The sequence below is a fragment of the Oncorhynchus kisutch genome, linkage group LG12, assembly GCF_002021735.2.
Source record: "Oncorhynchus kisutch isolate 150728-3 linkage group LG12, Okis_V2, whole genome shotgun sequence".
Classification (NCBI taxonomy): domain Eukaryota; kingdom Metazoa; phylum Chordata; class Actinopteri; order Salmoniformes; family Salmonidae; genus Oncorhynchus; species Oncorhynchus kisutch.
The window spans coordinates 4,174,490-4,188,592 of record NC_034185.2 but is presented as its reverse complement, the minus strand read 5'-3'; the positions used below and the strand labels follow the sequence as shown (position 1 = coordinate 4,188,592).

General features: G+C 48.2%; 1 protein-coding gene across 2 annotated transcripts in view; it reads right to left on the bottom strand.

The window, feature by feature from the left end:
• Nucleotides 1-1,487: 1,487 nt before the first annotated feature.
• The window catches only part of mtmr9 (myotubularin related protein 9), a 53,094-nt gene continuing 40,478 nt past the window's right edge, over nt 1,488-14,103 (bottom strand). For both annotated transcript variants that reach the window (XM_031836747.1, XM_031836746.1), the window contains exon 11: nt 1,488-1,674. In XM_031836747.1, the coding sequence (XP_031692607.1) occupies nt 1,511-1,674 (164 nt within the window). In that variant the 3' untranslated portion in view covers nt 1,488-1,510. The remainder of the gene's footprint in view (nt 1,675-14,103) is intronic.

Sequence of the window (14,103 nt, the reverse complement as noted above, 5' to 3'; positions counted from 1 at the left end):
ATGTGGTTCTGTGTGTTCTAAAGTAGCCAGTGTGTATGTGGTTCTGTGTGTTCTAAAGTAGCCAGTGTGTATGTGGTTCTGTGTGCCCTAAAGTAGCCAGTGTGTGTGTGGTTCTGTGTGTTCTAAAGTAGCCAGTGTGTGTGTGGTTCTGTGTGTTCTAAAGTAGCCAGTGTGTATGTGGTTCTATGTGTTCTAAAGTAGCCAGTGTGTATGTGGTTCTGTGTGTTCTAAAGTAGCCAGTGTGTATGTGGTTCTGTGTGTTCTAAAGTAGCCAGTGTGTATGTGGTTCTGTGTGTTCTAAAGTAGCCAGTGTGTATGTGGTTCTGTGTGTTCTAAAGTAGCCAGTGTGTATGTGGTTCTGTGTGTTCTAAAGTAGCCAGTGTGTATGTGGTTCTGTGTGTTCTAAAGTAGCCAGTGTGTATGTGGTTCTGTGTGTTCTAAAGTAGCCAGTGTGTATGTGGTTCTGTGTGTTCTAAAGTAGCCAGTGTGTATGTGGTTCTGTGTGTTCTAAAGTAGCCAGTGTGTATGTGGTTCTGTGTGTTCTAAAGTAGCCAGTGTGTGTACACAGTGCAGCTACTGGCACGTGTTGCCGTGGTTACTCAGAGTAGTGCTTCAAAGTCTCCTCATATCCAGCAATGAGAGCCCCTTTCATAATCTGGACGAGGTGCCTGGGTGTGTGGATCTATTTATGTAGAACGTGAGCTGGTGGGGGGTTACTAAAGTCAGGCAGCTGCTGGCTGGTGACCAGAGGGGTAGCATGAGGAACATATCTATACATGTCTGTAATATAGATAGATATATATTTATATATACACTTGGGCTTTAGTGCTGCTCTAGAGAACTCTCTGAACTTTCCAGCAGTCACTGACCTAACACCAACAGATTGGTGTAAAGGAATTTACCGCATTACTTAAAGACGAGGAAGCATTTTTAAAGTACTCAAAAATCTCTCGTCCCAGTCCCTCCGTCCCCGTCCCTTCGTCCCAGTCCCTCCGTCCTCGTCCCTCCGTCCCTTCGTCCCTGTCCCCCCGTCCCTGTCCCTGTCCCTCCGTCCCTGTCCCTCCGTCCTCGTCCCTCCGTCCTCGTCCCTCCGTCCTCGTCCCTCCGTCCCCTTCCCCGTTCATATCGTACTCTTCTTCTGGGACCGCATGCGTCAAGCAGTTCAGAGTAGGAGCATCAATAAGGCCTTTTATATAATAATGCTGAATAACATTAGATAGAGTAGGAGTGCTGATCTAGGATCAGGTAAATCCTGTCCAAGATGTTTAATACATACAGCCTCAGGTTGCTTGAGTAGTAACCTACAGTGTTGTTACCTCTCCTTTAATCTTCCTTCTCTCCTGCTCTCTCTCCCTGCTCCCTTTCCTCCTTCAAGTCTCCTTCTCCCACTCCTCTTCTCCACCACCTCTCCTCTCCTCCCTCCCTCCCCTCCCCTCCCCTCCCTCCCCTCCTCCCTCCCTCCCTCCCTCCCCTCCTCCCTCCCTCCCTCCCTCCCTCCCTCTCCTATCCTCTATGGTGTTTGCAGCAGAGGCTCCTCAGTCTCCAGTTGGGCCAGCTGTCTCCTGAGGTTGTTGACTTTATTCTGCAGCTCTTTGTTGTACTGTATGATATGAACCATCTCGTCGTATGCCTCATCCAGACACCTGGAGCTGCGCTTCCAACGCAGGAACACACCTGGGGAGGGGGGGGGGGGAAGACAGAGAGAGAGAGAGACATTGATCTGTTACTTCCTGTATATAGCTCCACATTGATCTGGTACTGGTACTTCCTGTATATAGCTCCACATTGATCTGGTACTTCCTGTATATAGCTCCACATTGATCTGGTACTTCCTGTATATAGATCCACATTGATCTGGTACTGGTACTTCCTGTATATAGCTCCACATTGATCTGGTACTGGTACTCCCTGTATATAGCTCCACATTGATCTGGCACTTCCTGTATATAGCTCCACATTGATCTGGTACTTCCTGTATATAGCTCCACATTGATCTGGTACTTCCTGTATATAGCTCCACATTGATCTGGTACTTCCTGTATATAGCTCCACATTGATCTGGTACTTCCTGTATATAGCTCCACATTGATCTGGTACTGGTAATTCCTGTATATAGCTCCACATTGATCTGGTACTTCCTGTATATAGCTCCACATTGATCTGGTACTTCCTGTATATAGCTCCACATTGATCTGGTACTTCCTGTATATAGCTCCACATTGATCTGGTACTTCCTGTATATAGCTCCACATTGATCTGGTGCTTCCTGTATGTAGCTCCACATTGATCTGGTACTTCCTGTATATAGCTCCAGATTGATCTGGTATTTCCTGTATATAGCTCCAGATTGATCTGGTACTTCCTGTATATAGCTCCAGATTGATCTGGTACTTCCTGTATATAGCTCCAGATTGATCTGGTACTTCCTGTATATAGCTCCAGATTGATCTGGTACTTCCTGTATATAGCTCCACATTGATCTGGTACTTCCTGTATATAGCTCCACATTGATCTGGTACTTCCTGTATATAGCTCCAGATTGATCTGGTACTTCCTGTATATAGCTCCACATTGATCTGGTACTTCCTGTATATAGCTCCAGATTGATCTGGTACTTCCTGTATATAGCTCCACATTGATCTGGTACTTCCTGTATATAGCTCCACATTGATCTGGTACTTCCTGTATATAGCTCCACATTGATCTGGTACTTCCTGTATATAGCTCCACATTGATCTGGTACTTCCTGTATATAGCTCCAGATTGATCTGGTACTTCCTGTATATAGCTCCACATTGATCTGGTACTTCCTGTATATAGCTCCACATTGATCTGGTACTTCCTGTATATAGCTCCACATTGATCTGGTACTTCCTGTATATAGCTACACATTGATCTGGTACTTCCTGTATATAGCTCCACATTGATCTGGTACTTCCTGTATATAGCTCCACATTGATCTGGTACTTCCTGTATATAGCTCCACATTGATCTGGTACTTCCTGTATATAGCTCCACATTGATCTGGTACTTCCTGTATATAGCTCCACATTGATCTGGTACTTCCTGTATATAGCTCCACATTGATCTGGTACTTCCTGTATATAGCTCCACATTGATCTGGTACTTCCTGTATATAGCTCCACATTGATCTGGTACTTCCTGTATATAGCTCCACATTGATCTGGTACTTCCTGTATATAGCTCCACATTGATCTGGTACTTCCTGTATATAGCTCCACATTGATCTGGTACTTCCTGTATATAGCTCCAGATTGATCTGGTACTTCCTGTATATAGCTCCAGATTGATCTGGTACTTCCTGTATATAGCTCCACATTGATCTGGTACTTCCTGTATATAGCTTCATATTTTATTCCTCGTGTTACTATACAAAAAATAATTGTAAAACATGTTTTACTCTGCATCGTCGGGAAAGCTTTTCACTGTAACGTCTGTACAGCGAATGTGACATTTTATTCTCTCTGAACTGCCAGAGGGAATTCATGAACACATCCTTAGTCATAGGAGTCAATGGGAGTGAAAGTGGTGTAAACCGGGAAAAGTTATGATTCAACCTTTAGGGTTAGAGGTCAGGGAACTTAAGTGGCATCTGACCCGTCTTGTATGAATCTAAAACGGTATCAGAATAACTAGGGACTAATGCCTCATGGCCACCAGATGAGTCAAACTCCGGAGGAAGTCATTGATTGAGCAGTCCAGGAAAAATACATTGGGAATGCCACACAAGGCTGCGGTGTGTTCTGGGTAATATTATAAACTTGTGTGTTGCTTTACCGTGCTGTGGTAAAAACAGAAGTTCATAACCAGACTCCAAATAGCTCGCTTTTAGCTATTTGAAAAAGCGAAGCAGTTGGGCGTCAAGTACGGAAAAGGCGGGCGAGACATCTGGGCAAAACAAAACGCATCTGCTGGACAGCGGGCATAAGATTAGCATCTGCTCGCGGCTGGCTTGTCCATCGATGTTCATGTAATAGTAATTAGCACGCAAGCCTCCCGATCGGCCTTTGACCTTCTGTGGAGGCGTCACTGCTACTCAAGTGACCCTAAAGTCAGTAAGGACGCCCTATAATAAGCAGACCACGCAGGGCACTTTGGAGGGGGCAGAGAGAGTCAGTCAACGTGCCACAGATAGCAAACCATTCCCAGCCAGGGAGAGAATGCCAGGGTGGAATTCAGTGACGTCTGGTAACCCACACGAAGCATTGGAAGACCGTCATATGATCATGTGAGCTTCGTAAGCCAGTCATGAGTTCGTAAGGCTGTCCAGGAATTGACATTAAAGTCTGAAAGGCACTTGCCTATTAGACAAGTTAGGTGTATTTTTGGGTTGCCTCCTGGTTCAGTGGTGTTAAAACACCAAGCAGCATACTGCCCCCTCCTGGTTCAGTGGTGTTAAAACACCAAGCAGCATACTGCCCCCTCCTGGTTCAGTGGTGTTAAAACACCAAGCAGCATACTGCCCCCTCCTGGTTCAGTGGTGTTAAAACACCAAGCAGCATACTGCCCCCTCCTGGTTCAGTGGTGTTAAAACACCAAGCAGCATATTGCCCCCTCCTGGTTCAGTAGTGTTAAAACACCAAGCAGCATACTGCCCCCTCCTGGTTCAGTGGGGTTAAAACACCAAGCAGCATACTGCCCCCTCCTGGTTCAGTGGTGTTAAAACACCAAGCAGCATACTGCCCCCTCCTGGTTCAGTGGTGTTAAAACACCAAGCAGCATACTGCCCCCTCCTGGTTCAGTGGTGTTAAAACACCAAGCAGCATATTGCCCCCTCCTGGTTCAGTAGTGTTAAAACACCAAGCAGCATACTGCCCCCTCCTGGTTCAGTGGGGTTAAAACACCAAGCAGCATACTGCCCCCTCCTGGTTCAGTGGTGTTAAAACACCAAGCAGCATACTGCCCCCTCCTGGTTCAGTGGTGTTAAAACGATAACATGTGCACTACACAGAGACACACACGATAACATATGCACTACACACAGATACAATACAGTAGGGGGAGTGCTGAGGTAATACAGTAGGGGGAGTGCTGAGGTAATACAGTAGGGGGAGTGCTGCTCAGCGTGAGGTAATACAGTAGGGGGAGTGCTGAGGTAATACAGTAGGGGGAGTGCTGCTCAGCGTGAGGCAATACAGTAGGGGGAGTGCTGAGGTAATACAGTAGGGGGAGTGCTGAGGTAATACAGTAGGGGGAGTGCTGAGGTAATACAGTAGGGGGAGTGCTGCTCAGCGTGAGGCAATACAGTAGGGGGAGTGCTGAGGTAATACAGTAGGGGGAGTGCTGAGGTAATACAGTAGGGGGAGTGCTGCTCAGCGTGAGGTAATACAGTAGGGGGAGTGCTGAGGTAATACAGTAGGGGGAGTGCTGCTCAGCGTGAGGTAATACAGTAGAGGGAGTGCTGCTCAGCGTGAGGTAATACAGTAGGGGGAGTGCTGCTCAGCGTGAGGTAATACAGTAGGGGGAGTGTGAGGTAATACAGTAGGGGGAGTGCTGAGGTAATGCAGTAGGGGGAGTGAGAGGTAATACAGTAGGGGGGAGTGCTGCTCAGCGTGAGGTAATACAGTAGGGGGAGTGCTGCTCAGCGTGAGGTAATACAGTTGGGGGAGTGCTGCTCAGCGTGAGGTAATACAGTAGGGGGAGTGCTGCTCAGCGTGAGGTAATACAGTAGGGGGAGTGCTGCTCAGCGTGAGGTAATACAGTAGGGGGAGTGTGAGGTAATACAGTAGAGGGAGTGCTGAGGTAATGCAGTAGGGGGAGTGGGAGGTAATACAGTAGGGGGGAGTGCTGCTCAGCGTGAGGTAATACAGTTGGGGGAGTGCTGCTCAGCGTGAGGTAATACAGTAGGGGGAGTGCTGCTCAGCGTGAGGTAATACAGTAGGGGGAGTGCTGCTCAGCGTGACGTAATACAGTAGGGGGAGTGCTACTCAGCATGAGGTAATACAGTAGGGGGAGTGCTGCTCAGCGTGAGGTAATACAGTAGGGGGGAGTAATACAGTAGAGGGAGTGCTGCTCAGCGTGAGGTAATACAGTAGGGGGAGTGCTGAGATAATACAGTAGGGGGAGTGCTGCTCAGCGTGAGGTAATACAGTTGGGGGAGTGCTGCTCAGCGTGAGGTAATACAGTAGGGGGAGTGGGAGGTAATACAGTAGGGGGAGTGCTGCTCAGCGTGAGGTAATACAGTAGGGGGAGTGGGAGGTAATACAGTAGGGGGAGTGCTGCTCAGCGTGAGGTAATACAGTTGGGGGAGTACTGCTCAGCGTGAGGTAATACAGTAGAGGGAGTGTGAGGTAATACAGTAGGGGGAGTGTGAGGTAATACAGTAGGGGGAGTGTGAGGTAATGCAGTAGGGGGAGTGCTGCTCAGCGTGAGGTAATACAGTAGGGGGAGTGCTGCTCAGCGTGAGGTAATACATTAGAGGGAGTGTGAGGTAATACAGTAGGGGGAGTGCTGCTCAGCGTGAGGTAATACAGTAGGGGGAGTGCTGCTCAGTGTGAGGTAATACAGTAGGGGGAGTGCTGAGGTAATACAGTAGGGGGAGTGCTGCTCAGCGTGAGGTAATACAGTAGGGGGAGTGCTGCTAAGCGTGAGGTAATACAGTAGGGGGAGTGCTGCTCAGCGTGAGGTAATACAGTAGGGGGAGTGCTGCTCAGCGTGAGGTAATATAGTAGGGGGAGTGCTGCTCAGCGTGAGGTAATACAGTAGGGGGGGTGTGAGGTAATACAGTAGAGGGAGTGCTGCTCAGCGTGAGGTAATACAGTAGAGGGAGTGTGAGGTAATACAGTAGGGGGAGTGCTGAGGTAATACAGTAGGGGGAGTGCTGCTCAGCGTGAGGTAATACAGTAGGGGGAGTGCTGCTCAGCGTGAGGTAATACAGTAGGGGGGGTGTGAGGTAATACAGTAGAGGGAGTGCTGCTCAGCGTGGGGTAATACAGTAGGGGGAGTGCTGCTCAGTGTGAGGTAATACAGTAGAGGGAGTGTGAGGTAATACAGTAGGGGGAGTGCTGCTCAGTGTGAGGTAATACAGTAGGGGGAGTGCTGCTCAGCGTGAGGTAATACAGTAGGGGGAGTGCTGCTCAGCGTGAGGTAATATAGTAGGGGTAGTGCTGCTCAGCGTGAGGTAATACAGTAGGGGGAGTGCTGCTCAGTGTGAGGTAATATAGTAGGGGTAGTGCTGCTCAGCGTGAGGTAATACAGTAGGGGGAGGTGGAGTCTGAGGTAATACAGTAGGGGGAGTGCTGCTCAAATGGAATATTCTATGTGTTCTCCACTCTCGTCCTCACAAGAACTGAAGAGAACATTGTTGGAGACTCGGAGCATGAGACTGTGGAGCACGGTAGCATGCATATTGAGAAACACCCATGGATTTTGTGTTGTGGATATGTGGTGGTAGAGTAGTGTCCTGAGGGAATGGCAGGTCGCCTAGTGGTTAGAGTGTAGAGGCGGCAGGTAGCCTAGTGGTTAGAGTGTAGAGGTGGCAGGTAGCCTAGTGGTTAGAGTGTAGAGGTGGCAGGTAGCCTAGTGGTTAGAGTGTAGAGGCGACAGGGTAGCCTAGTGGTTAGAGTGTAGAGGTGGCAGGGTAGCCTAGTGGTTAGAGCGTTGGACTAGTAACCGAAAGGTTCCTAGATCGAATCCCCGAGCTGACAAGGTACAAATGTGTCGTTCTGCCCCTGAACAAGGCAGTTAACCCACTGTAGGCCGTCATTGTCATTTGTTCTTAACTGACTTGCCTAGTTAAATCATGTGAAATATAATAATAAACCCCAGGAAGAGTAGCTGCTTCCTTGGCAGGAACTAATGGGGATCCATAATAAACCCCAGGAAGAGTAGCTGCTGCCTTGACAGGAAGTAATGGGGATCCATAATAAACCCCAGGAAGAGTAGCTGCTGCCTTGGCATGAACTAATGGGGATCCATAATAAACCCCAGGATGAGTAGCTGCTGCCTTGGCAGGAACTAATGGGGATCCATAATAAACCCCAGGAAGAGTAGCTGCTGCCATGGCAGGAACTAATGGGGATCCATAATAAACCCCAGGAAGAGTAGCTGCTGCCTTGACAGGAACTAATGGGGATCCATAATAAACCCCAGGAAGAGTAGCTGCTGCCTTGACAGGAACTAATGGGGATCCATAATAAACCCCAGGAAGAGTAGCTGCTGCCTTGACAGGAACTAATGGGGATCCATAATAAACCCCAGGAAGAGTAGCTGCTGCCTTGACAGGAACTAATGGGGATCCATAATAAAACCCATGAAGAGTAGCTGCTGCCTTGGCAGGAACTAATGGGGATCCATAATAAACACCAGGAAGAGTAGCTGCTGCCTTGACAGGAACTAATGGGGATCCATAATAAACACCAGGAAGAGTAGCTGCTGCCTTGGCAGGAACTAATGGGGATCCATAATAAACCCCAGGAAGAGTAGCTGCTGCCTTGACAGGAACTAATGGGGATCCATAATAAACACCAGGAAGAGTAGCTGCTGCCTTGACAGGAACTAATGGGGATCCATAATAAACACCAGGAAGAGTAGCTGCTGCCTTGGCAGGAACTAATGGGGATCCATAATAAACACCAGGAAGAGTAGCTGCTGCCTTGGCAGGAACTAATGGGGATCCATAATAAACACCAGGAAGAGTAGCTGCTGCCTTGACAGGAACTAATGGGGATCCATAATAAACCCCAGGAAGAGTAGCTGCTGCCTTGGCAGGAACTCATGGGGATCCATAATAAACCCCAGGAAGAGTAGCTGCTGCCTTGACAGGAACTAATGGGGATCCATAATAAACCCCAGGAAGAGTAACTGCTGCCTTGACAGGAACTAATGGGGATCCATAATAAACCCCAGGAAGAGTAGCTGCTGCCTTGACAGGAACTAATGGGGATCCATAATAAACCCCAGGAAGAGTAGCTGCTGCCTTGACAGGAACTAATGGGGATCCATAATAAACCCCAGGAAGAGTAGCTGCTGCCTTGACAGGAACTAATGGGGATCCATAATAAACCCCAGGAAGAGTAGCTGCTGCCTTGACAGGAACTAATGGGGATCCATAATAAACCCCAGGAAGAGTAGCTGCTGCCTTGACAGGAACTAATGGGGATCCATAATAAACCCCAGGAAGAGTAGCTGCTGCCTTGACAGGAACTAATGGGGATCCATAATAAACCCCAGGAAGAGTAGCTGCTGCCTTGACAGGAACTAATGGGGATCCATAATAAACCCCAGGAAGAGTAGCTGCTGCCTCGGCAGGAACTAATGGGGATCCATAATAAACCCCAGGAAGAGTAGCTGCTGCCTTGACAGGAACTAATATGGATCCATAATAAACCCCAGGAAGAGTAGCTGCTGCCTTGGCAGGAACTAATGGGGATCCATAATAAACCCCAGGAAGAGTAGCTGCTGCCTTGACAGGAACTAATGGGGATCCATAATAAACACCAGGAAGAGTAGCTGCTGCCTTGACAGGAACTAATGGGGATCCATAATAAACACCAGGAAGAGTAGCTGCTGCCTTGGCAGGAACTAATGGGGATCCATAATAAACCCCAGGAAGAGTAGCTGCTGCCTTGACAGGAACTAATGGGGATCCATAATAAACACCACGAAGAGTAGCTGCTGCCTTGACAGGAACTAATGGGGATCCATAATAAACCCCAGGAAGAGTAGCTGCTGCCTTGACAGGAACTAATGGGGATCCATAATAAACACCAGGAAGAGTAGCTGCTGCCTCAGCAGGAACTAATGGGGGTCTATAATAAACCCCAGGAAGAGTAGCTGCTGCCTTGACAGGAACTAATGGGGATCCATAATAAACCCCAGGAAGAGTAGCTGCTGCCTCGGCAGGAACTAATGGGGATCCATAATAAACCCCAGGAAGAGTAGCTGCTGCCTTGACAGGAACTAATGGGGATCCATAATAAACCCCAGGAAGAGTAGCTGCTGCCTTGACAGGAACTAATGGGGATCCATAATAAACACCAGGAAGAGTAGCTGCTGCCTTGACAGGAACTAATGGGGATCCATAATAAACACCAGGAAGAGTAGCTGCTGCCTTGGCAGGAACTAATGGGGATCCATAATAAACCCCAGGAAGAGTAGCTGCTGCCTTGACAGGAACTAATGGGGATCCATAATAAACCCCAGGAAGAGTAGCTGCTTCCTTGGCAGGAACTAATGGGGATCCATAATAAACCCCAGGAAGAGTAGCTGCTGCCTTGACAGGAAGTAATGGGGATCCATAATAAACCCCAGGAAGAGTAGCTGCTGCCTTGGCATGAACTAATGGGGATCCATAATAAACCCCAGGATGAGTAGCTGCTGCCTTGGCAGGAACTAATGGGGATCCATAATAAACCCCAGGAAGAGTAGCTGCTGCCATGGCAGGAACTAATGGGGATCCATAATAAACCCCAGGAAGAGTAGCTGCTGCCTTGACAGGAACTAATGGGGATCCATAATAAACCCCAGGAAGAGTAGCTGCTGCCTTGACAGGAACTAATGGGGATCCATAATAAACCCCAGGAAGAGTAGCTGCTGCCTTGACAGGAACTAATGGGGATCCATAATAAACCCCAGGAAGAGTAGCTGCTGCCTTGACAGGAACTAATGGGGATCCATAATAAACCCCATGAAGAGTAGCTGCTGCCTTGGCAGGAACTAATGGGGATCCATAATAAACACCAGGAAGAGTAGCTGCTGCCTTGACAGGAACTAATGGGGATCCATAATAAACACCAGGAAGAGTAGCTGCTGCCTTGGCAGGAACTAATGGGGATCCATAATAAACCCCAGGAAGAGTAGCTGCTGCCTTGACAGGAACTAATGGGGATCCATAATAAACACCAGGAAGAGTAGCTGCTGCCTTGACAGGAACTAATGGGGATCCATAATAAACCCCAGGAAGAGTAGCTGCTGCCTTGGCAGGAACTCATGGGGATCCATAATAAACCCCAGGAAGAGTAGCTGCTGCCTTGACAGGAACTAATGGGGATCCATAATAAACCCCAGGAAGAGTAGCTGCTGCCTTGACAGGAACTAATGGGGATCCATAATAAACCCCAGGAAGAGTAGCTGCTGCCTTGACAGGAACTAATGGGGATCCATAATAAACCCCAGGAAGAGTAGCTGCTGCCTTGACAGGAACTAATGGGGATCCATAATAAACCCCAGGAAGAGTAGCTGCTGCCTTGACAGGAACTAATATGGATCCATAATAAACCCCAGGAAGAGTAGCTGCTGCCTTGGCAGGAACTAATGGGGATCCATAATAAACCCCAGGAAGAGTAGCTGCTGCCTTGACAGGAACTAATGGGGATCCATAATAAACACCAGGAAGAGTAGCTGCTGCCTTGACAGGAACTAATGGGGATCCATAATAAACACCAGGAAGAGTAGCTGCTGCCTTGGCAGGAACTAATGGGGATCCATAATAAACCCCAGGAAGAGTAGCTGCTGCCTTGACAGGAACTAATGGGGATCCATAATAAACACCAGGAAGAGTAGCTGCTGCCTTGACAGGAACTAATGGGGATCCATAATAAACCCCAGGAAGAGTAGCTGCTGCCTTGACAGGAACTAATGGGGATCCATAATAAACACCAGGAAGAGTAGCTGCTGCCTCAGCAGGAACTAATGGGGGTCTATAATAAACCCCAGGAAGAGTAGCTGCTGCCTTGACAGGAACTAATGGGGATCCATAATAAACCCCAGGAAGAGTAGCTGCTGCCTCGGCAGGAACTAATGGGGATCCATAATAAACCCCAGGAAGAGTAGCTTCTGCCTTGACAGGAACTAATGGGGATCCATAATAAACCCCAGGAAGAGTAGCTGCTGCCTTGACAGGAACTAATGGGGATCCATAATAAACACCAGGAAGAGTAGCTGCTGCCTTGCCAGGAACTAATGGGGATCCATAATAAACACCAGGAAGAGTAGCTGCTGCCTTGGCAGGAACTAATGGGGATCCATAATAAACCCCAGGAAGAGTAGCTGCTGCCTTGACAGGAACTAATGGGGATCCATAATAAACCCCAGGAAGAGTAGCTGCTGCCTTGACAGGAACTAATGGGGATCCATAATAAACCCCATGAAGAGTAGCTGTTGCCTTGGCAGGAACTAATGGGGATCCATAATAAACACCAGGAAGAGTAGCTGCTGCCTTGACAGGAACTAATGGGGATCCATAATAAACACCAGGAAGAGTAGCTGCTGCCTTGGCAGGAACTAATGGGGATCCATAATAAACCCCAGGAAGAGTAGCTGCTGCCTTGACAGGAACTAATGGGGATCCATAATAAACACCAGGAAGAGTAGCTGCTGCCTTGACAGGAACTAATGGGGATCCATAATAAACACCAGGAAGAGTAGCTGCTGCCTTGGCAGGAACTAATGGGGATCCATAATAAACACCAGGAAGAGTAGCTGCTGCCTTGACAGGAACTAATGGGGATCCATAATAAACACCAGGAAGAGTAGCTGCTGCCTCAGCAGGAACTAATGGGGGTCTATAATAAACCCCAGGAAGAGTAGCTGCTGCCTTGACAGGAACTAATGGGGATCCATAATAAACCCCAGGAAGAGTAGCTGCTGCCTCGGCAGGAACTAATGGGGATCCATAATAAACCCCAGGAAGAGTAGCTTCTGCCTTGACAGGAACTAATGGGGATCCATAATAAACCCCAGGAAGAGTAGCTGCTGCCTTGACAGGAACTAATGGGGATCCATAATAAACACCAGGAAGAGTAGCTGCTGCCTTGACAGGAACTAATGGGGATCCATAATAAACACCAGGAAGAGTAGCTGCTGCCTTGGCAGGAACTAATGGGGATCCATAATAAACCCCAGGAAGAGTAGCTGCTGCCTTGACAGGAACTAATGGGGATCCATAATAAACCCCAGGAAGAGTAGCTGCTGCCTTGACAGGAAACTAATGGGGATCCATAATAAACCCCATGAAGAGTAGCTGTTGCCTTGGCAGGAACTAATGGGGATCCATAATAAACACCAGGAAGAGTAGCTGCTGCCTTGACAGGAACTAATGGGGATCCATAATAAACACCAGGAAGAGTAGCTGCTGCCTTGGCAGGAACTAATGGGGATCCATAATAAACCCCAGGAAGAGTAGCTGCTGCCTTGACAGGAACTAATGGGGATCCATAATAAACACCAGGAAGAGTAGCTGCTGCCTTGACAGGAACTAATGGGGATCCATAATAAACACCAGGAAGAGTAGCTGCTGCCTTGGCAGGAACTAATGGGGATCCATAATAAACACCAGGAAGAGTAGCTGCTGCCTTGACAGGAACTAATGGGGATCCATAATAAACACCAGGAAGAGTAGCTGCTGCCTTGACAGGAACTAATGGGGATCCATAATAAACCCCAGGAAGAGTAGCTGCTGCCTTGGCAGGAACTAATGGGGATCCATAATAAACCCCAGGAAGAGTAGCTGCTGCCTTGACAGGAACTAATGGGGATCCATAATAAACACCAGGAAGAGTAGCTGCTGCCTTGACAGGAACTAATGGGGATCCATAATAAACACCAGGAAGAGTAGCTGCTGCCTTGGCAGGAACTAATGGGGATCCATAATAAACCCCAGGAAGAGTAGCTGCTGCCTTGGCAGGAACTAATGGGGATCCATAATAAACACCAGGAAGAGTAGCTGCTGCCTTGACAGGAACTAATGGGGATCCATAATAAACACCAGGAAGAGTAGCTGCTGCCTTGACAGGAACTAATGGGGATCCATAATAAACCCCAGGAAGAGTAGCTGCTGCCTTGACAGGAACTAATGGGGATCCATAATAAACCCAGGAAGAGTAGCTGCTGCCTTGACAGGAACTAATGGGGATCCATAATAAACACCAGGAAGAGTAGCTGCTGCCTTGACAGGAACTAATGGGGATCCATAATAAACCCCAGGATGAGTAGCTTGCTGCCTTGGCAGGAACTAATGGGGATCCATAATAAACCCCAGGAAGAGTAGCTGCTGCCTTGACAGGAACTAATGGGGATCCACAATAAACCTCAGGAAGAGTAGCTGCTGCCTTGGCAGGAACTAATGGGGATCCATAATAAACC